Here is a 27725-nt window from a genome sequence, read left to right on the forward strand (position 1 = left end):
GGCTTTGAACTCACAAACCAGGAGATCATGACCTGGGCTGAAGTCAGAAGCTCAACTGACTGAGCCATCCAGTTTTTGACGCTTGGATGCCACCAGTTTTTGACGCTTGGATGCCACTAATTAGAATCTGAAAGTGCCCTCTGTACCTCACTCCCCAGCCCACCTATCTTCTACTGTCTCAAGTAACTGCGGTAGAACATTCTTTGAAGGTGGAAAAGAATCAGAATCCTGACTCCTTGTCTTTGAGATTTATAGATATAATTCCATGTTGTATAGGCTGGAGTAGCCTTGATTAAAACAAATTTCAGAAAAACACAAGGGATCTTTTGGACAAAAAAAAAAAAAAAAAAAAAAAGAGAGACAAGGACCCGATTATGTACCTGGATTTACTCGGTAGGGTAGAAAAGACTGGAGTAGGGTTGGTGATCATATTTCTAGGCTAATAGAATCCAACCTATTCCATGACCTGGCCATTCTGAATACACCGTTGTGCTTTGGAGAAATGGCTGCATGTATATGACTTAAAAACTTTGTTTTAAGTCCTCTCATCAGTCGTATGCTGGTAACTTTTTTTTTTTTTTAATTTTTTTTTTTTCAACGTTTATTTATTTTTGGGACAGAGAGAGACAGAGCATGAACGGGGGAGGGGCAGAGAGAGAGGGAGACACAGAATCGGAAACAGGCTCCAGGCTCTGAGCCATCAGCCCAGAGCCTGACGCGGGGCTCGAACTCACGGACCGCGAGATCGTGACCTGGCTGAAGTCGGACGCTTAACCGACTGCGCCACCCAGGCGCCCATGCTGGTAACTTTTTAATAATTGACTCTCTGGAATAACAAATGCATGTATGCACATAAATACATATGTTTACTATAAATGTTATTCATATAAAGGATATGTGGCATATAATTTTAAGATAATAAAACATATAATTCTTTGTTGTAAATTCCATACAATCATTTGATTCTCACAGAATGCTTTCGCTGCAAATGAGTGAAATCAAAACGACAAAGATATATATTGGAATTTCACTCCTATGTCAAAGATGTGAGCAACAAATTCGACAATCGTTTTCAAATACTGAAAGAGCATTATCTCAGGTTTTTGTATGATTCACATCATAATTGCTACAAAGACTCATTTTTAAAAATTCACTCTGCATTACAAACACTTTTGCGTCACTTTCTTAAGTATAAACAATAAGCAAATCAATTGATTCGTAGCATTTGCTTCTTTCTGTAATAAAATTTTCCCACCACAGTCCATCTCAAGCTACCAGTATGACATCACTGAACATGGAGCAGGTGTATACAGTTACGGTTATACAGGTTGCTTTTGAGTAACGACTGGGTTTCATAACCAGCTCATAATAGTCCCGAAAATCTAACAGTTGGCACTCACCTACTCACTGTTTCCAGCATGGCACTGTCTATAATTTTTGCAGCTCAGACAGTTTTACTATAAGAAACCTTTACCTGAATAGGAGGTAGGGGAGGGAAGTATGCCAAAAAAAAAAACAAAAAACCCTTTTGGCCTTGGAGGAATTGGCTGGAAATTTGTATCAGACCAGAGGACAATGAAAATATGGACGATTCATGCCTTGGGACTGTTTCATGGCTTTCAGTGATATCGCACATGCAGCTTTATCTGTAGCCCAGCTAATGCCAAACCCACCAATAATGGCAAGACAGTCAACACCAGTAAGCAGGGCTTTCCGGAAAGCTGTTCTTTTCAAAGCTCAATCTTTAGAAGTGTGTTTAAATTCTTGTTCTCCTAGTATAAGCATCAGTGGAATTTTGAGTAATGTTTGGAGTAACTGTTAAAAAGCATTTGAATACAGAAACCTCAGGAAGAAGTCCAATCTCACGTGGCTGACCTCAAGTCATTTCACTGTGAACATTAAAAGATGATGTGACCTTCATCTCATCTCCACATCTCCCCATCTCATCTCCACACTGTGATGCCTGGTTATCTATGGCAACACTGTTAGAGGACTGTAGGAAAAAATAGTCTAAATATGTGAGGCTTTAACACCTAACGCAAACCTACACGGAAGGTTGAAAATACTCATGCTTGAAAATCACCACAAAGCGGCGCCACACAGTGGCTCAGTCGGTTAAGCATCTACTCCTGGTTTCAGTTCAGGTCATGATGTCCTGGTTCATGAGTTCGAGCCCCGCGTCCAGCTCTGTGCTGACAGTGCAGAACCTGCTTGGGATTCTCTCTTTCCCTCTTTCTCTGCCCCTCCCTTGCTTGTGTGCTTTCTCTCTCTCTCTCTCTCTCTCTCTCTCTCTCTCTCTCAAAATTAATAAATAAACTTAAAAAAAATGACTGCACAGAAAAGTCTCAAACATTTGCGGTTTTATTCATTGACAGTAAGGTGTATATTCCATCAATGGATGAATAAAACATTCTTTGATAGTAAATCAAAATGTGAGCATGAAGCCTTCTCAAAATTAGCATTACATGTGCTGGTGAGAAAGGATCATACACGATAAAATGCAATATGTTTCTATGTAATTAGTCTTGACATGATATGGACAAATACCACACTTCTAAGAACAAGATAAGTAGAACACTGAAGGGTAATAAAATGACACGTGAATTCTGTTCTCCCTTCTTCTGCCAAAGCTTCTCTCATCGAGTGGACTTGCTCTGCCATGGGCTACACAAGCAAAATGAGATTGGGGTAAAAATGTCAGTCACTTGTAGCTTCACAGTTCTTAATTGAGCCTGTTTAATTCGGCGGCACCTTGAGACATTTTGGTCAAAGGCTAATTTCTTTTGTTCCCCAAAGAGCAGAGTTAGCCTCACCATCCTTAAAAATACATCAAAGATCAGGCTTTAGAAAACAGGCAATTTCTCTGAATTCCTCTATTTACCTGTTGGCTAGGCTGATAAAAATAGAGGAAGTACAATTCCAAATGGAAAGCAAAATATATCTAAATGCAACAGTGAAAATACACAAGATTTCTGGTGAGTTTAGATCTCTTGATTCTTGTCCCGGCAAGTAGCATCTCAGTGAAGGAGATTTTTTGATTCACTGTCTGCTTAAAAGAAAAAAAATTGGAAATCATGGTTATTATAAATTATAAAATATTATGTAACATTGATAATTAACATTTATAAAATGTAAGTAATACTAACGACCCTCCTGAGTGAGAACAGCATTAGGCCCATTTCACAGGTGAGAAAACAAATGAAGTAACTAGGCTTGAAGTCCCACAGCTAGTTTGGGGCCGAACTAAGAAAAATGGTTTCCTGACTCCAAACCCAATTTCCTTTCCATGCTAATAGATGGTCAATCTTCCCAGTAATGGAACATGCCCACCTAGCATCCCAAGTCCCTAAGGAGTTGAATGGATATCTTCTGCGATGCTAAGGTTTTGGTCCTGTGACAGTATAAGAAGCTGGGCATGATTTCCAGAACTCCCTGCCGAGGGGATCACATGTCAGGTTGAGCAGGCCTTTGTCAAATGAGGCTGGCTAAAGAAATGAGTATTGTTCCTGATCTTAGAACCTCGCTGTTTTTTTTCTTAAGGAAGTGATAGTTGACGGTGTCTGAGTTGATTATTCCCTTTATAATCTCTCCACAGGTTTAACTCCAGAAAAGACTCAGGGAAGGGGGTGGGCAGGATTAGTATTTTCCATGTATTTTATCCTGAGATTTTCCCCATTTATGATTTTTTCATTGTTCAGGGACTATTTTTCACTGAAACAAATACCATATTCAGTCGGACCAGTTGGGTTCCCTAACCCAACTCACGTAGGGTTCTATAAAACACAAAAATAATACGTGGATTATAGCTTATTGAGACACCTTCAAAGAAATATCACCGAATGGTGTAGTATGTTCTTAAATATTATTAATTTTCAGACTACCTTGTAAATTACAACTATCCGCTCTTTACCAAGAATAAAAGAGGCTTCTTAAAAATGAACTTTTCTTACTCTCATCTTAGTTTGTATTAAACTCATCACTACCTAAGAGAAATTCATAGTTTTTAGCATAGACTGAAGCCGTCTTAAACCCCCAGATGACCACATAGCCACTTTTTTCATTAGTATATTAGTAGACATAAAACCCTAAGTTGTTTTTGTTCAGTATGGTGGGTTTTTTTTTTTTTTCTTTCTGAAATGGAGTCATTTGAAAAATGTGCAGTAAAAAAATAAATAAATAAGGGGCGCCTGGGTGGCGCAGTCGGTTAAGCGTCCGACTTCAGCCAGGTCACGATCTCGCGGTCTGTGAGTTCGAGCCCCGCGTCGGGCTCTGGGCTGATGGCTCAGAGCCTGGAGCCTGTTTCCAGTTCTGTGTCTCCCTCTCTGTCTGCCCCTCCCCCGTTCATGCTCTGTCTCTCTCTGTCCCAAAAATAAATAAATGTTGAAAAAAAATTAAAAAAAAAAATAAAATAAATAAATAAATAAATAAATAAATAAATAAATAAAATAAAGTTTAACAAATGAATTAAACGAAAATATAAAGTGAGTTGTGTTTTCTTGTACTATAGAACTTAGTGGCCCATCTTTCTCAACTCTGAAATAAAAATGAGAACATATTTGGGAACAGAGAATGAAAAAAAGGGTCTTACATGATATGGTTCAGAGTGGCTCCTCTACAGTCAGCTCCAGATTTTAATTTACAGGTCATGGCCTCACAGCAAGGATTGGAACATTTCTTTAAAGCACACAGACAGGGAAAGTTGGTTCAGCATTTCTTCCTACACACTAGGTTCATACAATTTTTAGTACAAGATGGCAAAGAAATTTCACTTTTTAAACTAAATTACTCTGCTCTACAAATTACAGAGGAGATGACCAAGGAAATGTCATAGTAGAAAAACATGTTAAGGGGCGCCTGGGTGGCGCAGTTGGTTAAGCGTCCGACTTCAGCCAGGTCACGATCTCGCAGTCCGTGAGTTCGAGCCCCGCGTCGGGCTCTGAGCTGATGGCTCAGAGCCTGGAGCCTGTTTCTGATTCTGTGTCTCCCTCTCTCTCTGCCCCTTCCCCATTCATGCTCTGTCTCTCTCTGTCCCCAAAAAATAAATAAACGTTAAAAAAAAATTAAAAAAAAAAAAAAAAAAAAGAAAAACATGTTAAGTCCAATGAAAATCACTTCTTAAAAGGACAAAAAGAGAATTCTCCAAGAATTACCACAAATAAATTTGGTCTAGCTGGTATTACGTGTAAGTTAATTTAAAACTTCAAGGGAGAATACTTCCCTACTACTCAAACTATTTGAAGGTAGGGGAAAAAATGTTAATTCTCAAGTTATTTTACTAAGCCTCCATAATTCTGGTAATGAGAGTTGGTAATGAATACTCACACACACGTACACACACGCGTATGCACACCCAATTCTCATTTACGAATAGAAGTACAAAAGCTTGAATAAAATATTAGTAAAACACCAGTTTATTAATATAATAACTCTCCATTACAACGATGCAGGGTGTTTTTTTTTTCACCAAAAGTACAAGGGTGCCTCAACTATACAGAATAAAGTAATATAATCCATCATATTAAGAGACTGAGGGTAGAAAAAAACTAATATTATTGTGATAGGTGGCAAAGATTAGAAAATAAAGATAATTTAGAAAGAAGGAAAATCTATCTGATAAATAGCAAAAATATATCCAATAAAATAAACAGTTAAGACATGGATTATTGATAGTCTATATTTTTATGGAAATTCTGACATGCTATGAGAGAAAGAAAAGATATGAAAATGTAACAATAATTGGAAAGTATAAATCACATTTTCATCCCTTGTATGTAATAAAATATTTGACCTGGTAAAAAACAGAGAATCAACTCTAAAAACATTGGATGAGTCACTAAGATAGCTCTTTAAGATAATAAAATAACATTAAAAAAGTAATAAATCACCTAATATAAAAAAGTAAACATTACACATACTAATAGAAAAAAGAAAAATAGAAAATCCTTGAGAATAAGCTTTCAGAATAAAGTAAGAGCTACAAGAAGAACTTTATATTTAACTGTCCCGAGAAACTCAAAACGCAACTAGTCTAAAACAATAATACTGTGGAAGTGGCAGTGGCCTTCGGAGTGAAATACGAATTTCATGCATTTCAATCAGAATCCCAATTCTATTTGTGGGAAAACTGACAAAATACCAAGAATTATATGGAAGAATGAACACTGAGGAATGACTACACAAATCCCACCCCCCAAAATCAACACATTTGGGGCGCCTGGGTGGCTCCGTCAGTTAAGTGTCCAACTCTTGGTTTCAGCTCAGGTCATAATCTCACAGTTGGTGAGTTCGAGCCTACATCGGTCTCTGTGCTGACAGCATGGAACCTGCTTGGGATTCTCTCTCTCTCTCTCTCTCTCTCTCTCTCTCTCTCCCTTTCTCTCTGCCTCCCCCAGTTGTGCTCTCTGAGTCTCTCTCTGTCTCAAAATAAATAAATAAACTAAAAAGAAAAAGTAAACACACTCGCCACTGAAGGTATTAAAATACATTGCATAGTCACAGTCATTAAAATAGCAGGATGCTGTGATAATATTTAGACCAATGGATATTATGGTTATTTTTAAGATCTAGAAAAAGGCTTAAATATGTAGATCAAAACAGTGAAATAGCATATTAGATCATAGAAAATAGGACTATTCACTAAAAAATACTATATAAAGGTTATATACTATGTTTTGGGTAGGAAAACAGCTGTTGAAAAATTCAGTTGTTCATAAGCTTGACTTCCTAGTTGTATTCCACTCCTAAGGAAGAAAATCAACACAAAATGGAAACAATATAGGAGTTGGCTGATACACTTAAAGAATATTAGATCTTTCACATAATATAGACAGTGTTTTCTCTCTCTCTCTCATCTCTCTGTCTGTGTGCACTGACTATATGCCATGCACCTGCTGACATTAGAAGCACCTAAGACCGTAAATGATTTCAATTGTCTTCTACCCAAGCAGGTTTACTGGAGTGTAAGCAAGGTGGGAATGAGATAAACTTAAAGCTAACTCATTATAAAGCACCACATTATTTGTAAAATTTCATTTCTCATTACAATTAAAAGAATATTTATAATATCCTTTACAAATGATTGTTACACCATGAAATGTTCTAATGTAATTCAACAGCTTAAAATGTCTACATTAATAGCAGAGGCATAGGGCGATTATGAACATGTTTATGTATGGAACGTGGGATTTAATGTGGTATAGCTGGCAAATATTCTTTCAGAGACACTGATGCCCGACAGGGGTCAGATTTTTGTAAAGATTAGCAGAATTATAGTAATTATCTCAGACATTTTATATTAACAGCTAATTTTCTACAGGCTTATGCGATTTTCTCTCTCTCTTCTTTTTCCTTCCCTGTTTCATTTACTGCTTGGTTTATACACTGGCTTGTTGAGTGAAGGCCAGCTCTCTCTATGGAAAGAAGTTACGTCTAGATCTGTAATTGGTTTTGCTTAACAAATGATCAACTGTGACTTGAGGTGATTTAAGGATTTCTGACTAATATATCTAGGAAAGATTATAAATGACATGTTATAGTTAATGATTTACTTCTTTACATTGAGCTTTATATAATCATGTCATAAGTGTATCCTGGCTTTTGAAATGCCTTTCAAAATATGTCTAAAATCGGTATTAAAAACACAAGGACAGGAGCGCCTGGGTGGCTCAGTCGGTTAAGCATCCGACTTCGGCTCAGGTCATGATCTCACAGTCTGTGGGTTCGAGCCCCGCATCGGGCTCTGTGCTGACAGCTCAGAACCTGGAGCCTGTTTCATATTCTGTGTCTCCCTCTCTCTCTCTGACCCACCCCTGTTCATGCTCTGTCTCTCTCTGTCTCAAAAATCAATAAACGTTAAAAAAATTTTTTTAAATAAAAATAAAAAATAAAAATAAAAAAATAAAAAATAAAAATAAAAAAATAAAAAAAATAAAATTAAAATTAAAATTAAAAAAAAAACCACAAGCCCACTTTTTTACTGTGATGCCAAGCTTATCTTTAGAAAGACTTTCCAAAAGAACATTTTTAAAGAAGGAAAAGGAAACAGCATAATTCTCATGTTGCAATAACTCTATAATAAATTTCAAACCGTGGATATTTTCCTACCTTAGGAGGGCCACAATCACAATCTTCTCCTACTTCCAGAAGTTGGTTCCCACACACTGGCTTTGTTATTATATTTTTAGGAATTGGTGCTTGTAGCAGGCACTTTGGTTTTTGAGATAAAATGTATTTCTCAAAATGTGCACGGCAGGATGTACTGAAATCTTTTGGGAATTTTGAGCTGTAACCAGAAGAAAAGTCATGATATATAGTGAGAAATTGATTTGTCTAACTATATCCCCAGGTTCAATGGAAATTCCAAATTCAGTATTTGTTTAGGACAGTACTATGTTATATGTGAAGGGCAAAAGGGCGTAAATACTAGGCTAGTTGGAAAATTGTTTTCCTAGACTGAGCTTGTAGAACTGGAAGAATTTAAATTCCTGTGTGGATTCCGTACTGTCCTAAATGGCAAGAGTGATGAATGAGCCAATTCTATGAACATATTTCTCTTCCTATTCATGACCAGTTTTAAGAGCAAAGTATTTTTTTTTCATTTTTCTATCCCAAGTCCTTGCAAATTTCCTGGCATTAGAAGGTAATTAATAACAACATAAAAATGGATGGAGTGATTAGTGATGGGGATATATAAGAATGTTGTCATCATCTTACTGACTTACTTACTTAGATGTCATCATCTTACTTAGATATTTTAAGAAAATATATTCCTATTTACTAATAATAAGTAGGTACATCTTAATCCCCTTCATCTATGTTTCCCATCCCCCTCCCCTCCCCTCTCTGGCAACCACCAGTTTGTTCTCTGTATTTATGAATATATTTCTGGTTTTGTCTGTTTGTTAGTTTATTCATTTATTAGTTTGTTCCTTAGTTTTGATTTTTAAATTCCATTTATAAGTAAAATAATATGATATCTGTCTTTTTCTGTTTGATTTATTTCACTTAGCACAATACTCTCTAAATCCATCCATATTGACATGAATGGCAGGATTTCATTCTTCTTAATGTCTGAGTAATATTTCATTATATTGTGTATATATATGTATATATATATGTATGTATATATATCCATTCACTTATTTTTTTTTAATTTTTTTTAACGTTTATTTATTTTTTAGACAGAGACAGAGCATGAACGGGGGAGGGTCAGAGAGAGAGAGGGAGACACAGAATCCGAAACAGGCTCCAGGCTCCAAGCTGTCAGCACAGAGCCTGACGCGGGGCTCGAACTCACAAAACGCGAGCTCATGACCTGAGCCGAAGCCGGACGCTTAACCGACTGAGCCACCCAGGCGCCCCATGCATTCACTTATTGATTGACATGTAGGTTGCTCCCATATCTTGGCCATTAAAGTCTTTTAAGTTAAAATAACATGGTTACCATACTCATAATCTCTAACTTGGCATATTTGGAAATCTGAAGTAATGAGCCCCGATAAGCTAGTAAAACCTGTGCATCAATAGGTTGGAGTGTGAATTAATGGGATTCACAGCCCTTAGTAAAAAAACAAAAAAAACAAAAAACAAAAAAACAACAAAACAAACAAAAGCCCCCAAAACACAAGAATCCATTCACTATATTGACTGTATCTGAATCCTTTAAAATTTAAGAAATATTTAAATTTAAGAATTAAGAAATATATATATATTTTTCTCAAGCGTGACAAAGTCTCACCTCAGATATTGATTCATCACACAACTCCCTGAGGGACAGTTGGTGTAATAGGGAACATCAGGCATACCAAGGACATGACCTAATTCATGTGACATCACTCCTACAAGAGACACACTATTCTTTTTCTTAGCCTAGAAAGAAGCAAAAAAAAAAAAAAAAAAAAAAAAAAAAAAAAACCAGAAACATCTATTACTTACGATATTTAGTTATTTCCTAGCTAAAGAAAATAGTTTGACAGATGAAAAATAATGAGTCATTAAGCTCTTTTCCCTGCCATTGGCTATCGTAAAATGTTGAACTGACATTTGAACTGGTTGGCTCCTGTGAATCCAACCATCTAGTCAGTGCTCAATAAATACTTGCTGAGCTAATAAGGAGTTCTCGGTAAACCATGATTAAATTGAAGTAATTACGTTCTTCACAGGAGGTACAATACTATGTTTTCAAAGCCCTCCACGAACAATTGCCAGAATGGTTGGCATTGGTAATGCTTGGCCACATGACACCAAAATGCACCTTGACTGACCTCTCTGGCCATTGATACTGAAGATGATTAATTTGAAGTTGGCTCAGGCCACAGAGGGCATCTTGGTTCCCTTTCTGTTCCAATTTCCTGTTTTTACTCCCTAATACCAACTAAAGAATGAATACTTCTGGGAGGGCCAGTCTAAGTAAATATTCTATTTTATAATCTAAAGGAGCTTCAGTGTAATGATCTACCAGTAGGTTAATTTCTACTTTTATTTACTGACTCAGCAAGTGTTCGTTGTGCTAACTCTGTAGAAGGCATTATTCTGGTCTATCATAGAGGATACGGAACCACAGGGAGCCTTACTATGAGTTTACCAACCTCAATAACAGCAACTGAAGATGGGGAGCACAAGGAATTCGTGGCTGCCATTCCTACACGTCGATTGGTGAAGTCAATTCCACTGTGTGAAAGTTACAGGCATATTGTCACAACGTAAGTCTTTGGAACCATTAGCTTTTGTCAATTATGCTCTAGATTTCCTGTTTCTCTACCCTTTTCATATTCAGTAGGCCCCAGAAAGTCTTCTGCTATTCCACAGCATTGTACGATCACAGATGGTTATCCCACATCCAGGAGTCCATTTTAGTGACCTGACATGGGTCTCTACATTCTTACAGGTGAATTCCTAACGGTAGAACTTCAGGTTCCCCGACAACGGCTTGGGGAGATAGCATTGAACAGAAACCTCTACCAAGAGCCGTTGGGGATAACTATCCACCCTGCCTACCTACGCCTTGCCCTGGCCGGCACGTGCTCACCTGAGTAGCTGTGCATGGTCGTGTATCTTCATTTTCTCCAGGTTGGAACGATGCCAATTCAGAAAGTTGTTAAAGGTGGCACCTGTGTTGGGTACCACCTTTATCTTATCAGCGTCAGACCAGATTTCCATACCCACCAACGCCACTTGAACATCTATTGTTTTATAGATCTGTGGGAAGAGCGTCTTTTTTTCATGAAAATGTTTACGGTTTCTTTATTATCTTAGATCTTGTGCTGATCACCACTGATGGATAAGTGTATCCTACTTTGAAAATAGAAATCCTAGAAGTTGCCTTTGCTACAATGTATGTGATATTACCTTGTTGATCCTTGCCCGCTGAGTTTCCCAAAACTGCTGATGTCAAGCCACTGTGACCCTCCCAACTCCCTCTTTGGCGAAAACTCCTTCTGTGGCGAGTCCCCAGGCTTCTATGTGGAAATGCATGTTTACAGGGCAAATATCTTACCACATTGAGTAGGTTCATCACATCAAACAAAAAGCTTCTTATCAAAGTTAGATTCCCCTTATATATGTTGTACTGTAAAATACAAAATGCGAACACGATTAAAAAATAAAGTGGATGTGGCACAGAATTTAACATTTTAAGAAAAATTACAAATTTCAACATAAGTAAACGTGTATTCATTCATGTCTGACTTATATAACACTCTGTGTTTCAACAAATTCTTTCTAAACGTAAGAATTCTTTAGTGTTCAGTGGTTTTCATTTGTAAGGATGAAGAAATCAAATGAACAATTTCAATGTTTCTAACCAATTCAACAACATTAAAATTTGATTATAAAGCAGTATTGGCTAAGCCAGAATCACAGATTCTAGTACTTGTATAAATATAAATATAATTTATAAAAAATATATATAGTTTTGTATCTGCTTTATGTTTACATAACGGAGTGAGAATTTAAAAAACATTTTAATAACCCATTCTTTAAATTTTTCATGATTATAGTTGATTTCTTGGAGCTATCTGGTATTGAGTATGCTTCCAATGTCTGAATATACTGGCAGCAGGTGGATATTAAAGGGGGTGGGTAAGTGACAACCATTGCCCACAAGGCAGGTGGAAAAGACATGACATTCAGGTGGGCAGGGCCTGAGTTTTCAGCTAGAATAGCTTATGGCTTGTGTTCACTGGATAAGAAATCTTAAATTTTTTTTAACGTTTATTTATTTTTGAGACAGAGAGAGACAGAGCATGAACAGGGGAGGAGCAGAGAGAGAGGGAGACACAGAATCTGAAACAGGCTCCAGGCTCTGAGCTGTCAGCACAGAGCCCGACGCGGGGCTCGAACTCACGGACTGTGAGATCATGACCTGAGCCGAAGTCGGACGCTTAACCGACCAAGCCACCCAGGCGCCTCGAGAAATCTTAACAGTTGACCTAACTGCCCCAGAAGCACCCATATTTTATACTCACGAAGGCATTATCCAGCACCAAAAAGAGATCAATGTATTTCTCAGCCTGAAGAAAGTCTTCCTGCTTTACAAAGAGTAAAATAACATCATTAATAACCATCTTTATCCTAAAGACTGGAAAAACTTACAATATTTTTTTTTTTGCCAGGGGGAAATTCCATCAAAGAATAAGTAAATGAAGTATAGCCTTTACCTATAGCAGTAACTGTTGAACACAATGGTATATCATACATCATTGCTGAGACAGTGGAAGAAATGATGACATAGGAAAGCTACGCTTACCTCCGGGCTATTGAGTGACCTAGAGGTTCGAATATGGCCTTGTTTCCTGCCAACACTTCTTACACCACAGGTGTGATTAGCCAGGTCAAGCTCTTCCTGGTTATATGTGATGACAGCATGTTCTTCTTGGTCTGTACTTTTCAGAGGCTTTATCATGTATCTTTGGTCATGATACGCGAAGTATCCTCTGTGAAACACAGAGAATCGTATTTCAAGATTCTCTGCCACACAAAGTCACAAAACTGACCAGAATGGAGCATACCTCTCCCTAAATCCTAAGCTCACGCACACAGTTTTCATTCATAGGCCTTCCAGCTGACTTTTGCTAATTTAAATTATAATCCATACTTGTCAATCGTCAAACGAGGGCTATATTATTTACTAGAAAATTCTAAACAAGAATTGCTCAGATGAAGCTGTCCCAGAGGATTTGACATTCAGAGCATAAGCTCAGGGAATGTTTGTCCATAGTTCATTTATCCACTTAACAAATATTTCTTGAAAGCTCCTGGGAATATAATGGAAGATGGAGTAAAAGAGTATTGACAAGAGAAAGGAAGAGAAAAAATGATGAGCAAATCAGCCAGAGGAATAGGTTGGGACGAGTAATAACTTAGAGAAGTTTTCTTTTTTGGGAAGAAAATCAATTCCGAAACATAAAGTGAATTCATATGATGGAATGTGACAAATACAACATAGATAGTCCTCAAACATTACATTTATGAATGCAGATGTGATATGGGAAGAGGCTTGTGATATGGGTGATAGGTGATATGGGTGATAGGTGATATTGGGTGACACGGGAAGAGGCTTGTGAGATCACGTGATGAAAATATATGTCTATATGCACAAAGGCTGCAAGCATGACAAATAGTTAATGACAGTGGTTATTATTTTTTTTGTTGTTGGTGGTGCTTTTTCTTACTTCTCAAATTTTTCCAAACTGGCAAGAATTATCTTTGCAAACAGAAATATCCCACGCACAAGTGCACGTGCGCACACCTACACTCTCCAAATTACGTTCAGCGTAATTTTTAACCGATTACAAAATGATTCCAAGAGTGATACCTGACTCTTCATTTTGATAGCGTTTTACCCCTGCAGGAGATTTTACCAAGATAGGAAGACATGATTTCCAGGAAGACTCAGTTCTGTGCCATTAGAATGGTGCTTGCTGTTTAATATTTTTGCAAATGGCTCTCACCTCAACCCATCACAAAGACTAATGCTGGCAACAGAATCCTTTTCATTGAGGATGTGTCCTTTATAGTAGCAATGCTCCTAAAGTTGGAAACGAGAAATATACACATTTTTTTTAAACTGTAAGAATAAATGTGTCACAGTTGGGGTGAAAGCTGTTAATTTGAATATGTAGGAAAGTTCTTCACCTAGTGGCAGTGGCCAGACCAGTTCCCAGACACAAAAACAGTGAGAACTTCAGAGATTTTATGAACTGCTCCACTACTCACCCTGGAAACTCCATCTTTGACGGCGATGTTCTCTTTCTGGCACTCGTGGCACAAAAGAAAAGTCCAGGGAGTATGAACCTAAGTGGGCTCATGGTGAACTTGGACACTGCATCTTGGACACTGGCGAGTCTCCCTGGGATCGACGATGCTCCCAGAGAGCTCTCAAGTTGGAGGACCAACTTTTGAGAATTTGGCTTCCCTGTGCTGAGTCCCTAAGACACTGTGTGTCACATGTGTATAAAATGAGGAAAGCATTTTTCTAGATACCAGGCTCCTCAAGAAGCCACACTACCACTCCTGAGCCCCTCATGTTAGCTGGTCCAACTCATCGTTTTAATTTGTGTGCTAGTGGGATCCCTTTACCAGCATTAAAACCACAGAGAATCCGTCTACAACTAGAGATTCAGACATGGTTCATGCTCCATATGAGCAAAGTAGGGGGTCCCTTATGTAGAACGATCCAACAAAGCCATTGAAGAAACGCTTGTTCAAAATAAACTGGTCTCGGGGTCTGAAATTCCATCTATGTTTTTCTTGCATTTGGAAGAAACCTTGTCATCATAAACATTTTCTTGTAGAGGATTTGGAAAAAGTACCAAATTAATATGCCATCAGCCATTCACATTTGAGCCTGAATTAATTTAAATATTAGCAAAAATCAAGATATCCTTGAAGGGAGAGTTTTGATGTGAGAAGGCAACAAAGAACCATTTTATTACAGAAGTTTTGTCTTTTTATAGAGACATATTTTGGGTGCCCAAGGAGAGCGGCTCTTAGAAACTCATTTAACTTCTTAATACTCCATGATTGAGTCTTTCTGTGTTCTCTTCCTGCCCTTTCCTTGGCATTGATTTTGTATGTTTGACCTCTAGGCCTTGGCATTATCTATAGCATGGTGGTTTAACCAGGTGTTATATGAATTAAACAATTGATGTCCCATTACTGACCTCAGGATATATGCATAGATTGTTCAGAAATAATAAATGGCTACATGACTTTTCAAGAAGCTACTGGGGAAGATATTTCTAACTTTTTGATAAGATGGTCTAAGGGAAAGTGGACTGGTAGTTGTTTCTACAAATATAATACTTGGAAGCCTCCTACTGTATCCTTACCTTTCTAAAAAGCTGACTATGATTTTTTCATTTGTTCTCTCATTGGTCATAGATGAGCACCTTTGTTCCTAGTCCTTCGATTTCTTTTTTATTTGCCCTTGCATCTGTGCATCGTACAACATAAATAGTAGATCCCAGAAAAAGTCCCAGAAAGCATTCAGAACCTACCATGTTCTGAGGGCTTGTAGTGATTTTCTCCCCTCCAGGTGAGTAATACGTTTCGGTGTAGTCTGGCCCCAAGAGATGTCTGCAAAGTTCAAAAAGTTGCATGATACACGTAAGGTGGTAATAAGGGCTAATGTTCCTGAAATGCATTGCAGCACAAAAAGAATGATTATGTCTATGATGAGAAAGAACATTGTGACCCACTGATTCTTTTCTGACATTGGAACTCTGCTGCTGAAGCCAACCAAAGCCTTAGTTATACCCACTAGATCCAAGGGAAGAAATACCCCCAGATACTTTTCAGCTGCAAATTCTCTATCCTCAAATGGGTTATTTTTAGATTCTTCACAGCAAAGACACAGTCGCCACAGGGTCTCTGAAGGGTGTTGGGTCACAAATATGCATAAAAGACCATTGTATTCAGGGAGAAGTTTACTGACAGACGTAGAACTTGGTAGAGCCCCATCCCCAGGGATCTATCTCAGGGCTGTGTGTCCTGAATGACTCCTACATATGTTCTTTTTTTTTAGAGAGAGAAGGAGCGCCAGAGGCGGAGAGGGGCAGAGGAAGAGAGACAGAAAATCTCAAGCAGGCTTCACGCTCAGCTCATAGCCCAATGCGAGGCTTGATCCCATGACGCTGGGATCATGACCCGAGCTGAAATCAAGAATTGGACACTCAACTGACTGAGCCACCTAGACGCCCCACATATGTTCTTATAAAAGTAATGGGAGGTCACGTCAAAGATTTGAGTTTATCTGGGTAAGATTTTCAGTAAATCAGGGGAAGTATGAAGGAAGAAAGGCATTATCTGTGTCCTTCCCTTTGTTTATACTTTGCATGTAATTTCCTCAGAAAACATCAACCTTCTTAGATAACATTAGCACAGTCTAATAACATCTAAAACCCAATATACTTCATGCCTTCTATCTCAAATCACACGAAATAGAGTCTCAAGAAGGTGTATTTTTCCACATTCTCTTAATATAATCTATTGGTTAGACTCAGGAAGTACAACTTACTTGCTTTTTTGTAGGTGAAGAACAACTTCTTCTCCATTTAATGTAATCTGATACTGAAGTTCAGGTTCATATCTGTCCTAAAAATATTTAATAACAAAATGATATCAATTTATATTTCTGATATCAATTATGTGTCTGATATAAAAATGATATCAATTTATATTATATTATAATAAATGATACATGTGGTATCCATAGAAGAATAATTACAAATGCATATAGGATAAAATAATTCTTTTATCTATACAAAATATATAAAACAAAACATAAATTGAACATTTTTTTTAATTTTTTTTAACGTTTATTTATTTTTGAGACAGAGAGAGGCAGAGCATGAACAGGGGAGGGGCAGAGAGAGAGGGAGACACAGACTCTGAAACGGGCTCCAGGCTCTGAGCTGTCAGCACAGAGCCCGACGCGGGGCTTGAACTCACGGATCATGAGATCGTGCCCTGAGCTGAAGTCGGACACTTAACCGACTGCGCCACCCAGGCGCCCCTAAATTGTACATTAAGATGGAATAACAGGGGCGCCTGGGTGGCGCAGTCGGTTAAGCGTCCGACTTCAACCAGGTCACGATCTCGCGGTCCCTGAGTTCGAGCCCCGCGTCAGGCTCTGGGCTGATAGCTCAGAGCCTGGAGCCTGTTTCCGATTCTGTGTCTCCCTCTCTCTCTGCCCCTCCCCCGTTCATGCTCTGTCTCTCTCTGTCCCAAAAATAAATAAACGTTGAAAAAAAAAATTTAAAGATGGAATAACAAAAAGTCCAGTAGCGCAGTAATGGTGATAAGTAATAGACTTATTCAACATAGGCAATAATATTCAATATTATTATTATTCAATAATATTCAATAATATTCACAGGTTAAACTAGTTCTAAGATGTAAGATAAGGATTTATTATTTGCCTTACTATAGACCATACTGTCCTATGTATCCTAACTGATCACTAATGGTATGATAATAAGGTAATATTTTTATTATTTAAAATTTTTTTTACATTTATTTCTTTTTCTGAGAGACAGAGAGAGACAGAGCACGAGCAGGGGAGGTGCAGAGAAAGAGGGAGGCACAGAATCGGAAGCAGGCTCCAGGCTCTGAGCTGTCAGCACAGAGCCTGACGCGGGGCTGGAACTCATGAACCATGAGCCGAAGTCGGTCGCATAACCAACTGAGCCACCCAGGAGCCCCTATTTTTATTATTTTAAAACCAAACCAAATATACTAAAGAAAACCAGGTAAAAACCTACTAAGAATTAAATAAAGTAAAAAATATTTTAAAAGTAAAAGTTACAAATATTTGCAACAACGTAATAGTCGAAGAGTCAATGTCTTTAATCAATTAAAAAAATTTTTTTAGTTAATTAATTTATTTTTAAGAGAGAAAGAGTAAGAGAGAGAATGAGTGGAGGAGGGTAAGAGAGAGAGAGGGAGAGAGAGAATCCCAATCAGGCTCCGCACTGCCCTCATGGAGCCCCATACAGGGCTGGAACTCATGAACTGTGAGATCATAACCTGAGCCAAAACCAAGAGTCTGATGCTTAACCGACTGAGGCACCCAGGCGCCCATCTTTAATAAATTTTGTAAATCGTGCTACTTAATGGGATAATGTTGAGTTCTCCATTACAGACAAGATGACCATGGAAAAGGCAATTCAGTGGGACAGGAGGTGAGGGTAGGGGGAATACACAGGTTTGGTGAACTTGGTAAGAAACACCTTCTAGAAATGACTGCCTTTCTATGCTCTCCCCCTATCCTCCAAATTTGGAGAGATGTCCAAACAGCTTTGTTCTTTCTGAGCAAGTGAAACAGTGAACTCCCTTCTTACAGCTTAATTGTAAAAGCATTCTGAGAAATCCTGCATTCTTTCCTGGACAAAGGGGACCTGTGGATATGGGCTTCAAAAGTCAACTATTAGACATCACTTCCATGGGTGAAGAGGCTCTTAATTGGTTCGTTGTAAAATCCCATAGTCATTCACACTGCTTACCTCTTTGCCATTCTCTGTCTGGTTGTTTTGTATCTCCCTTTTGTGTAAAATGTGTAGTTTTTTAGGGCGAACTACTTCATAGAGCTCTAATTCAGGTGTTTGCTTTATGGCCATTGCTAGAAAGAGAGAGAGGTAATATTGATATAACACATTTAAAGTCTTTGGTATTGTTTTGGTTTGGGTTGGTTGGTTTTGTTGAAATGGTATGGAAGACCGAATTCCCGTCCAGAAAGTAAACCTTAGGAGAAACAAGTTACGCCTTCCTCCTTCTCCTTATCACCTTGGATAACAAAGAATTTTTCTTTTGCTCTATCTACCTATTCTGGAAAGATATGGCAATGCGTTGGATGATCTCTCAATATGTGGGAGATTATGGAAGCCAGGAATCCTTCCCTGTAGTCCAGTTCCCTCCTCTTCTCTTCTCTAGTCTGGTTCAAAATTGAGGATTTTTCTCTCAGCGTTCTCAGAGATTCCTTTTTTCTTTCTATGTCTTTTTCTCTTTGTGGTGAAACCTCTGAGGTTTCACTACCCCTTCCAAAAATCAAATTTTTTTTTAATTTTTTTTTCAACGTTTATTTATTTTTGGGACAGAGAGAGACAGAGCATGAACGGGGGAGGGGCAGAGAGAGAGAGGGAGACACAGAATCGGAAACAGGCTCCAGGCTCCGAGCCATCAGCCCAGAGCCCGACGCGGGGCTCGAACTCACGGACCGCGAGATCGTGACCTGAGCTGAAGTCGGACGCTTAACCGACTGAGCCACCCAGGCGCCCCCCAAAAATCAAATTTTTATAAACAGACAATACTTCATTCTTAGGGAAGACCCTACTGACCGCTATTTTCTTTCACAGCCTAACAATGAACCGTTACGTTCTTTGTCTCATCAGCATTTGCCCTCAAGACTCCAGATTTCATAGGGAGACAAAGTTTTGGTGATCCCTGCCGAAGCAACTTTAAAGCATCAGATAGCAAGTAGGAAAACCGGATAGCAAGTAGACTAAGTGAACTCAGTGTCCTTCTTGATACACTTGGTATAATATTACATAGACCATTTCCTAGAGCGGATATTGGAGCCAAAAGATGTGGTCTTAAGTCCTAGCCAAATGACCTTGCAAAAGCTATTTTTCCTTCCAATCAGGTTACTTATTTAAAAAACGGAGGTCGGTGTAAACATTGAATGACATAAAATATACCAAATTATGTAGCGCCCGTCTAGGAAGATGACATATACACCGTATGTACTTTTTCTTTTAATTGTTCGATGTAAGGTCAGTCTGGTTTTTAAATGCTCCCATTTTCAAAGATGAATGTCTGTGCTTAAAGACAGTTTCCCACTGACAGACAGCGTGGCCTTGGGAACTCCAAGCAATTTTACACCTGGATGATATGAAGAACCGGAAGGAAACTTCTCAAGTAAAAAATTTCTCCTAGCCAGTCCCCAAAGTTCTGCTACGATGCTATCTTAGAAAGGATTCATCACATTTATAAATTTATTACTAGGAATTTTTTTTAACGATGGAGAATGTGAATCCAATTAATGTAAAGAGTTGTGGGATTTAGAAGAGAATAAATTTTAATAGATTTCAGTCTTAACTCCATTAGTAAATTTTCAGTTGGCCAATTAATTTTTAATTTTGCTTAATGCTGCAATTATGTCTAATTTGATGCTAATTTTACTTAAGAGTTATCCATTCTAGCACAGTTTTTGGTCACATTGTGTCTGGATAAATGATTGTCTCCTTACGGGGTAGAAAATATCAATGTTATTCGAGATAACATTGGAGATGGGGAGGAAATTCTTGATTTCTGGTCTGGAAGTTAATTCTCTGGTGTCATTTAGGCTGTGTGCCTTAGAAAATAAAATTATAGATCCAGTAGCATATTGACTAAGAGGTAAAGTTTGAGGTGCATCCTAATGAAATTATTATACCAATCATAACACCTTGAGTATGAGCGTGGAGTATATATAAAGTAAATATAGCAAAATGCAGTGATCTTTGGGTCATATGAGCATGTTATTTTCTCAAGAGTACTTTCAAATGCATTAAGCAATTTGACTTTTGTATAAAATGTCAGTATTTTGGTGCTTACCTTGAGTTGGAGTGATGAGCCAGAGGATAGAAAGTAGGACCAAAGGCATGTTGCCTACTGCAGGTAGCTGAGAAGTCGCACACAGACTGAAACTGTGGTCTCCCCAGCTGTCCAGCTTTATCTTCCCCTACTTATCTTTACAAATTGAAAAAAAAAAAAAGCACAAAACCTCAAGTACTCTCTGTGAGATTGAGGAATGTTTCCTAATGGTGTTGGGAAATGGTGAAAAAATTGCAGTGACCACATCATGAGAATGTTCCTCATTTAAGAGAGGTGTTTATATCTGTGGTTACAGCTTGTGAAGGAATTTCCATCTGGACATCTGCTTGGCTCTCATGCTCCTATAGTGGTGGGAAAGAACCCACTGAGACTGGGATGCCTGTGCACATATTTGCATATTCGCCACATGGAACCATCCCAATTGCCGCTCAGTATCCTTATAGAAATTGATCTACACATTTAGAAAATATATTAGTGGTGTGTACATTTTTGAGAAATCAGCACAGAGAACACAGAAGCTCTACAGCAAGCATTAGGCAAAGTCTTACGATCTCTGATCTTTTAGTCTCCTTGTCTGTGAAAATGGCTAATAACAACACCTACCCCAAGCTTCTTATAAAATTTGTAGGAGGCAACGCACACACACACGTGCATGCACACGTATACACGTAAGACTTTAAAGAAACGTGCAAATGTAAATTCCCTTGGCAGCGTTAGACTCAACCAAATTATACAGCACATGAAGTACACTCGCAGCATACTATGAGTTCTACTGCAGAAAAATTACCGTCTACTTCTGATTACAAAAATAATGCTTTTTCATGGTCACAAATATCAAGAGAATATTGCAGAAAAAAATTGATCACCCAATGGCTCATTCTCAAGAAAGGACTTCTGCTAACCTTGTGGCATTTTTACCTCTTTTCTATGTACTGATAAAAGAAAAGAAATAAAAGAAAATTAAAATTTATAACTGTTAGTTCTTATTGTAGTAAGAAAGGGTTTGGGGAACCTGTTATATTTTTGCATAGCATGAAGCAGTTTTGCATTCATGTACGTCTCTGCGTGTATTTCTTTGAGTACTGTTTCTAATGGTTTCTTTCAGATACATCAGTAGAAATGGTATTATGTAGTTAAAATAGGGAAATCGACGTGAGATTCTTTGTATCCATTGACCTGGTACTTCTCAGAGAATTGTTGCCAAGTTCCATTTCCATTTATAGTTTTCCCAATCTAAAAAGCTATGCTTTTTAACTGCTGAGACTACTTTGCACCAATAGGTTTGGGAACTTGCTAGCTCCTGAATGCAAGTTTTGTAGAAACTTCTCTATGTCTATACGCTTTTATGTCCTCTTACATCCTTTTGAGCCATTTAAATAATCTCTGTAATTTTATGCACATTTTGCTGGTCCAGAAGATCCACATTCTATATGCATCCTAGCGTGGTTGCCATTAAAATTTAACAACCGTAATTAACATCTCCACTATCAAAGAACACAAGGCCTTTTTGTGTTTAACACTTAACCACAACCCACCCCTTGCCTCCGTACACGTTGTTCTCAAGTATTTTAGTTCCAACATGATTCTCACCCCCAAGTTAGTCATTATCATTAGTTGTATGTTTTATACAGATGATGCCATTTGAAATCACATATATGTCAATTTCTTTGTTCACAAATTTTTGAACATCAGTTTGTTTTTTCAGAGAAATTTCCTAGTAAAACATGTAGTTGACCTTTGAACAATGCAGGGCATACGGGTACTGACCCCCTAAATGCAGTTGAAAATCTGTGTGTAAATTTTGACCCCCCAAAAACTTAACTATGGATAGCCTATTGTTGACCAGAAGTCTATCGATAACAGTGGATGAACACATATTTTGTATATTATACGTGTTGTATACTGTATTCTTACAATGAAGTGAGCTAGAGAAAAGAAAATGTTATTAAGAAAATCATAAGAAAGGGAAAATAGATTTACAGTACTGTACTGTATTTCTTGGAAAAAATCCTAGTAAAGTGGACCCATGAAATTTATTTATTATGAAATTTATTGTCAAATTGGTTTCCATACAACACCCAGTGCTCATCCCAACAGGTGCCCTCCTCAATGCCCATCACCCACGCCCCCCTCCCTCCCACCCCCCCATCAACCCTCAGTTTGTTCTCAGTTTTTAGGAGTCTCTTATGTTTTGGCTCCCTCCCTCTCTAACCATTTTTTTTCTTCCCCTCCCCCATTGTCTTCTGTTAAGTTTCTCAGGATCCACATAGGAGTGAAAACATATGGAATCTGTCCTTCTCTGTAGGACTTATTTCGCTTAGCATAACACTCTCCAATTCCATCCATATTGCTACAAAAAGCCATATCTCATTCTTTCTCATTGCCCCGTATAATTCCATTGTGCATATAAACCACAATTTCTTTATCCATTCATCAGTTGATGGACATTTAGGCTCTTTCCACAATTTGGCTATTGTTGAGAGTGCTCCTATAAACATTGGGGTACAAGTGCCCCTATGCATCAGTACTCCTGTATCCCTTGGGTCAATTCCTAGCAGTGCTACTGCTGGGTCATAGGGTAGGTCTATTTTTAATTTTTTGAGGAACCTCCACACTGTTTTCCAGAGTGGCTGCACCAGTTTGCATTCCCACCAACAGTGCAAGAGGGTTCCCATTTCTCCACATCCTCTCCAGCATCTATAGTCTCCTATTTTGCTCATTTTAGCCACTCTGACTGGCGTGAGACGATATGAGTGTGGTTTTGATTTGTATTTCCCTGATGAGGAGCAACGTTGAGCATCTTTTCATGTGCCTGTTGGCCATCTGGATGTCTTCTTTAGAGAAGTGTCTATTCGTGTTTTCTGCCCATTTCTTCACTGGATTATTTGTTTTTTGGATGTGGAGTTTGGTGAGCTCTTTGTAGATTTTGGATACTAGCCTTTTGTCCGATATGTCATTTGCAAATATCATTTCCCATTCCATTGGTTGCCTTTTAGTTTTGTTGGTTGTTTCCTTTGCAGTGCAGAAGCTTTTTATCTTCAGAGGTCCCAATAGTTCATTTTTGCTTTAAATTCCCTTGTCTTTGGGAATGTGTCAAGTAAGAAATTGCTGCGGCTGAGGTCAGAGAGGTTTTTCCCTTCTTTCTCCTCTAGGGTTTTGATGGTTTCCTGTCTCACATTCAGGTCCTTTATCCATTTTGAGTTTATTTTTGTGAATGGTGTAAGAAAGTGGTCTGGTTTCATCCTGCATGTTGCTGTCCAGTTCTCCTAGCACCATTTGTTAAAGAGACTGTCTTTTTTTCCATTGGATATTCTTTCCTGCTTTGTCAAAGATGAGTTGGCCATACTTCTGTGGGTCTAGTTCTGGGGTTTCTATTCTATTCCATTGGTCTATGTCTGTTTTTGTGCCAATACAATGCTGTCTTGATGATTACAGCTTTGTAGTAGAGGCTAAAGTCTGGGATTGTGATGCCTCCTGCTTTGGTCTTCTTCTTCAAAATTACTTTGTCTATTCAGGGTCTTTTGTGATTCCATACAAATTTTAGGACTGTTTTTTCTAACTTCGAGAAGAATGCTGGTGCAATTTTGATTGGGATTGCATTGAATGTGCAGATAGCTTTGGGTCGTATTGACATTTTAACAATATTTATTCTTCCAATCCATGAGCGTGGAATGTTTTTCCATTTCTTTATATCTTCTTCAATTTCCTTCATAAGCTTTCTATAGTTTTCAGCATACAGATCTTTTACATCTTTGGTCAGGTTTATCCCTAGGTATTTTATGCTTCTTGGTGCAATTGTGAATGGGATAAGTTTCTTTATTTGTCTTTCTGTTGCTTCATTATTAGTGTATAAGAATGCAACTGATTTCTGTACATTGATTTTGTATCCTGCGACTTTGCAGAATTCATGTATCAGTTCTAGTAGACTTTTGGTGGAGTCTATCGGATTTTCCATGTATAATATCATGTCATCTGCAAAAAGTGAAAGTTTGACTTCATCTTTGCCTATTTTGATGTCTTTGATTTCCTTTTGTTGCCTGATTGCTGATGCTAGAACTTCCAACACTGTGTTAAACAACAGCGGTGAGAGTGGACATCCCTGTCTTGTTCCACACTTCAGGGAGAAAGCTCTCAGTTTTTCCCCATTGAGGATGATATTAGCTGTGGGCTTTTCAGAAATGGCTTTTATGATGTTTAAATATGTTCCTTCTATCCCAACTTCCTCAAGGTTTTTACTAAGAAAGGATGCTGAATTTTGTCAAATGCTTTTTCTGCATTGATTGACAGGATCATATGGTTCTTACCTTTTCTTTTATTAATGTGATGTATCACATTGATTGATTTGCGAATATTGAACCAGCCCTGCAGCCCAGGAATGAATCCCATTTGATCATGGTGAATAATTCTTTTTACATGATGTTGAATTCGATTTGCTAGTATCTTATTGAGAATTTTTGCATCCATATTCATCAGGGATATTGGCCTGTAGTTCTCTTTTTTTACTGGGTCTCTGTCTGGTTTAGGGATCAAAGTTATGCTGGCTTCATGGAATGAGTCTGGAAGTTTTCCTTCCCTTTCTATTTTTGAGAACAGCTTGAGAAGGATAGGTATTATCTCTGCTTTAAACGTCTGGTAGAATTCCCCTGGGAAGCCATCTGGTCCTGGACTCTTATTTGTTGGGAGATTTTTGATAACTGATTCAATTTCTTCGCTGGTTATGGGTCTGTTCAAGCTTTCTATTTCTTCCTGTTTGAGTTTTGGAAGCGTGTGGGTGTTTAGGAATTTGTCTATTTCTTCCAGGTTGTCCAGTTTGTTGGCATATAATTTTCCCTAGTATTCCCTAATTGCTTGTATTTCTGAGGGATTGGTTGTAATAATTCCATTTTCATTCATGATTTTATCTATTTGGGTATTCTCCCTTTTCTTTCTGAGAAGCCTGGCTAGAGGTTTATCAATTTTGTTTATTTTTTCAAAAAACCAACTCTTGGTTTCGTTGATCTGCTCTACCGTTTTTTTAGATTCTATATTGTTTATTTCTGCTCTGATCTTTATTATTTCTCTTCTTCTGCTGGATTTGGGGTGTCTTTGCTGTTCTGCTTCTATTTCCTTTAGGTGTGCTGTTAGATTTTGTATTTGGGATTTTTCTTGTTTCTTGAGATAGGCCTGGATTGCAATGTATTTTCCTCTCAGGACTGTTTTTGCTGCAACCCAAAGCGTTTGGATTGGACCCATGCAATTTAAACCTGTGTTGTTCTGGGTCAGTTGTATTCTTTGATAAACACTGCATTAAAATTTTCTTAGAGAAACACTTTAATTGTTTCTTTTTAAATTTTTGCTGAGAGGACATTTATTTCATCCTCTTCTTTAATTTTTTTTTTCAACGTTTTTTATTTATTTTTGGGACAGAGAGAAACAGAGCATGAACGGGGGAGGGGCAGAGAGAGAGGGAGACACAGCATCGGAAACAGGCTCCAGGCTCCGAGCCATCAGCCCAGAGCCTGACGCGGGGCTCGAACTCACGGACCGCGAGATCGTGACCTGGCTGAAGTCGGACGCTTAACCGACTGCGCCACCCAGGCGCCCCTCATCCTCTTCTTTAATGATAGTTTAGCTGGAATACAGTTTTAGAATGGCAATTAATGTCTTTCAGTATTTGGGGGCTGTTTTATTATCTTTTGACAACTATTGTTAGAGTTGAAAATTCTACTTTCAATCTATTAAGTGGAATTTATTTTATTAAATAATTATTCATTGAGATTATTTTGTTTATTAAGTATTACAAGAGAAGTTAAATATTTATTGAGACCATGTTAAGTTTGAGTTCATACTAAGTTAATACTACATTTCTGGGCATTCTAAGATGATCCTGATACTGTCTGTACTATTGAGATATCCCCGCAACCAAGTCTACTAATTAAGATAAACTTAAAACAGATACAATTTATACAGATGGTAAACATGATGGCAGAGGTTTGTGCATTGAGTACAGGTAGATTTTAGAAGCACTTCATTTGGTGGGTGGAAAGAACCAAATAATATTAACTGAAAAACAAATAGGAGAATAGACATTCTGGTGAGAGAAAATTATGTGAGCAAAGCCATGGGTATGTAGAAAATCATATTTTATTTGTAGACTATAATATGTTCTCCGTGGCTTGGTTATAACATTAGAAATAATAGGCATATGACATAAAACTTGTGATACATGTGGGGTCAAGTTACGGGGAGACAAATGATGAAGACCTTAAAGAAAAAGGAACACATCTGAGAAACATCAAGCTCATAAAATTGTCAGACTTGCTCACTTATGGGGTGTAGCAAGTGAGGGAGCTAGAGGAATCTGGAATAGGTTCTAAGGGTGGCCGAAGCAACTGTGTGAATCTTATAGATGGCATCCTCCAGTCTGGTCAGTTGACGGGAGTTTCATTTTAGTTATATCTCCCACAGTTATATCTCCTAAAGATATATCCTTTGGAAGTGCATCTCCTCAATGATAATAGATGTTCAAATATGTTCATTGAACACACACATCGTGAGAGAGGTTTGTAAACTGAACTTTCTGGTTGGAATACGAATGTTGTTTATTAGACAGTTAACTACCACCCTATAAATTCAAACTGTGAACACAACAGTGAAGAGATTGTTTATTTGCTGCATCTGGAGGCAATGAGGAATGACATATATGTGTACCCTTATGAGTACAATATCCAAGGAATGACTAAACATAGGACTTACTCTATCATGATAAAACGAAGAAATCAGATCCACTTCCTGACCACAGAGAATTTTGTTCCCATAAAACTTACAACTCACAATCTGGAATTTTTCATAATAAAGCATATTTGATAATGGGAGGTGCGTGTTTAAACACTGTCTAACTAGAAATGAAAATAGAACAGTATCACGGATAAAAATTGCAAGAATCCCTTAAAAAGTCAGGATTTTCATACATATTACCTTATTTGGTCATCATAATAGATCTAAGTGGTCAGTTCAAAGATTTCAGATCCCATTTTACAGACGAGTCAAAGAGATTACGTGACTTACTTCAAATGATTTACAGAGTCTGCAATATATTTCCCAAGTCACGGAGGTAGAAGAGGGTTTGGTATGAGAACTGAAGTCATTCAAAT

The 27725-nt window shown here is 38.0% G+C and overlaps 1 protein-coding gene across 1 annotated transcript; it reads right to left on the reverse strand.

Annotated features, from left to right (window-relative positions):
* Positions 1-2343: 2343 nt before the first annotated feature.
* Positions 2344-20714, reverse strand: ADAMDEC1 (ADAM like decysin 1). The gene is made up of 14 exons (XM_025932884.2): positions 20593-20714; positions 18504-18619; positions 16517-16593; positions 15498-15576; positions 13950-14026; positions 12746-12932; positions 12465-12527; positions 11495-11566; positions 11027-11196; positions 10587-10668; positions 9737-9867; positions 8104-8281; positions 4589-4674; positions 2344-3046 (listed from the first exon to the last, which is right to left on the reverse strand). Exons 1-14 carry the CDS (start codon positions 20639-20641, stop codon positions 3040-3042), a joined length of 1374 nt encoding a protein of 457 aa, XP_025788669.2. The 5' UTR covers positions 20642-20714; the 3' UTR covers positions 2344-3039.
* Positions 20715-27725: the final 7011 nt, after the last annotated feature.

The sequence above is a fragment of the Puma concolor genome, chromosome B1 (genome assembly GCF_028749965.1).
Source record: "Puma concolor isolate L17-30 chromosome B1, mPumCon1.1.hap2, whole genome shotgun sequence".
NCBI classification, from domain to species: Eukaryota; Metazoa; Chordata; class Mammalia; order Carnivora; family Felidae; genus Puma; species Puma concolor.

Excerpts from the sequence above, each read along its gene's own strand:
- ADAMDEC1 (XM_025932884.2), bottom strand. The coding sequence starts at position 20,641 with ATGCCTTTGGTCCTACTTTCTATCCTCTGGCTCATCACTCCAACTCAA. Across the intron at positions 9,868-10,586 it reads CTTCAGTTGCTGTTATTGAG|GCTAAGAAAAAGAATAGTGT; the intron begins GTTGGTAAACTC and ends GCTTCTTTCTAG. Across the intron at positions 4,675-8,103 it reads GTGATTGTGGCCCTCCTAAG|AAATGTTCCAATCCTTGCTG; the intron begins GTAGGAAAATAT and ends TGTGCTTTAAAG.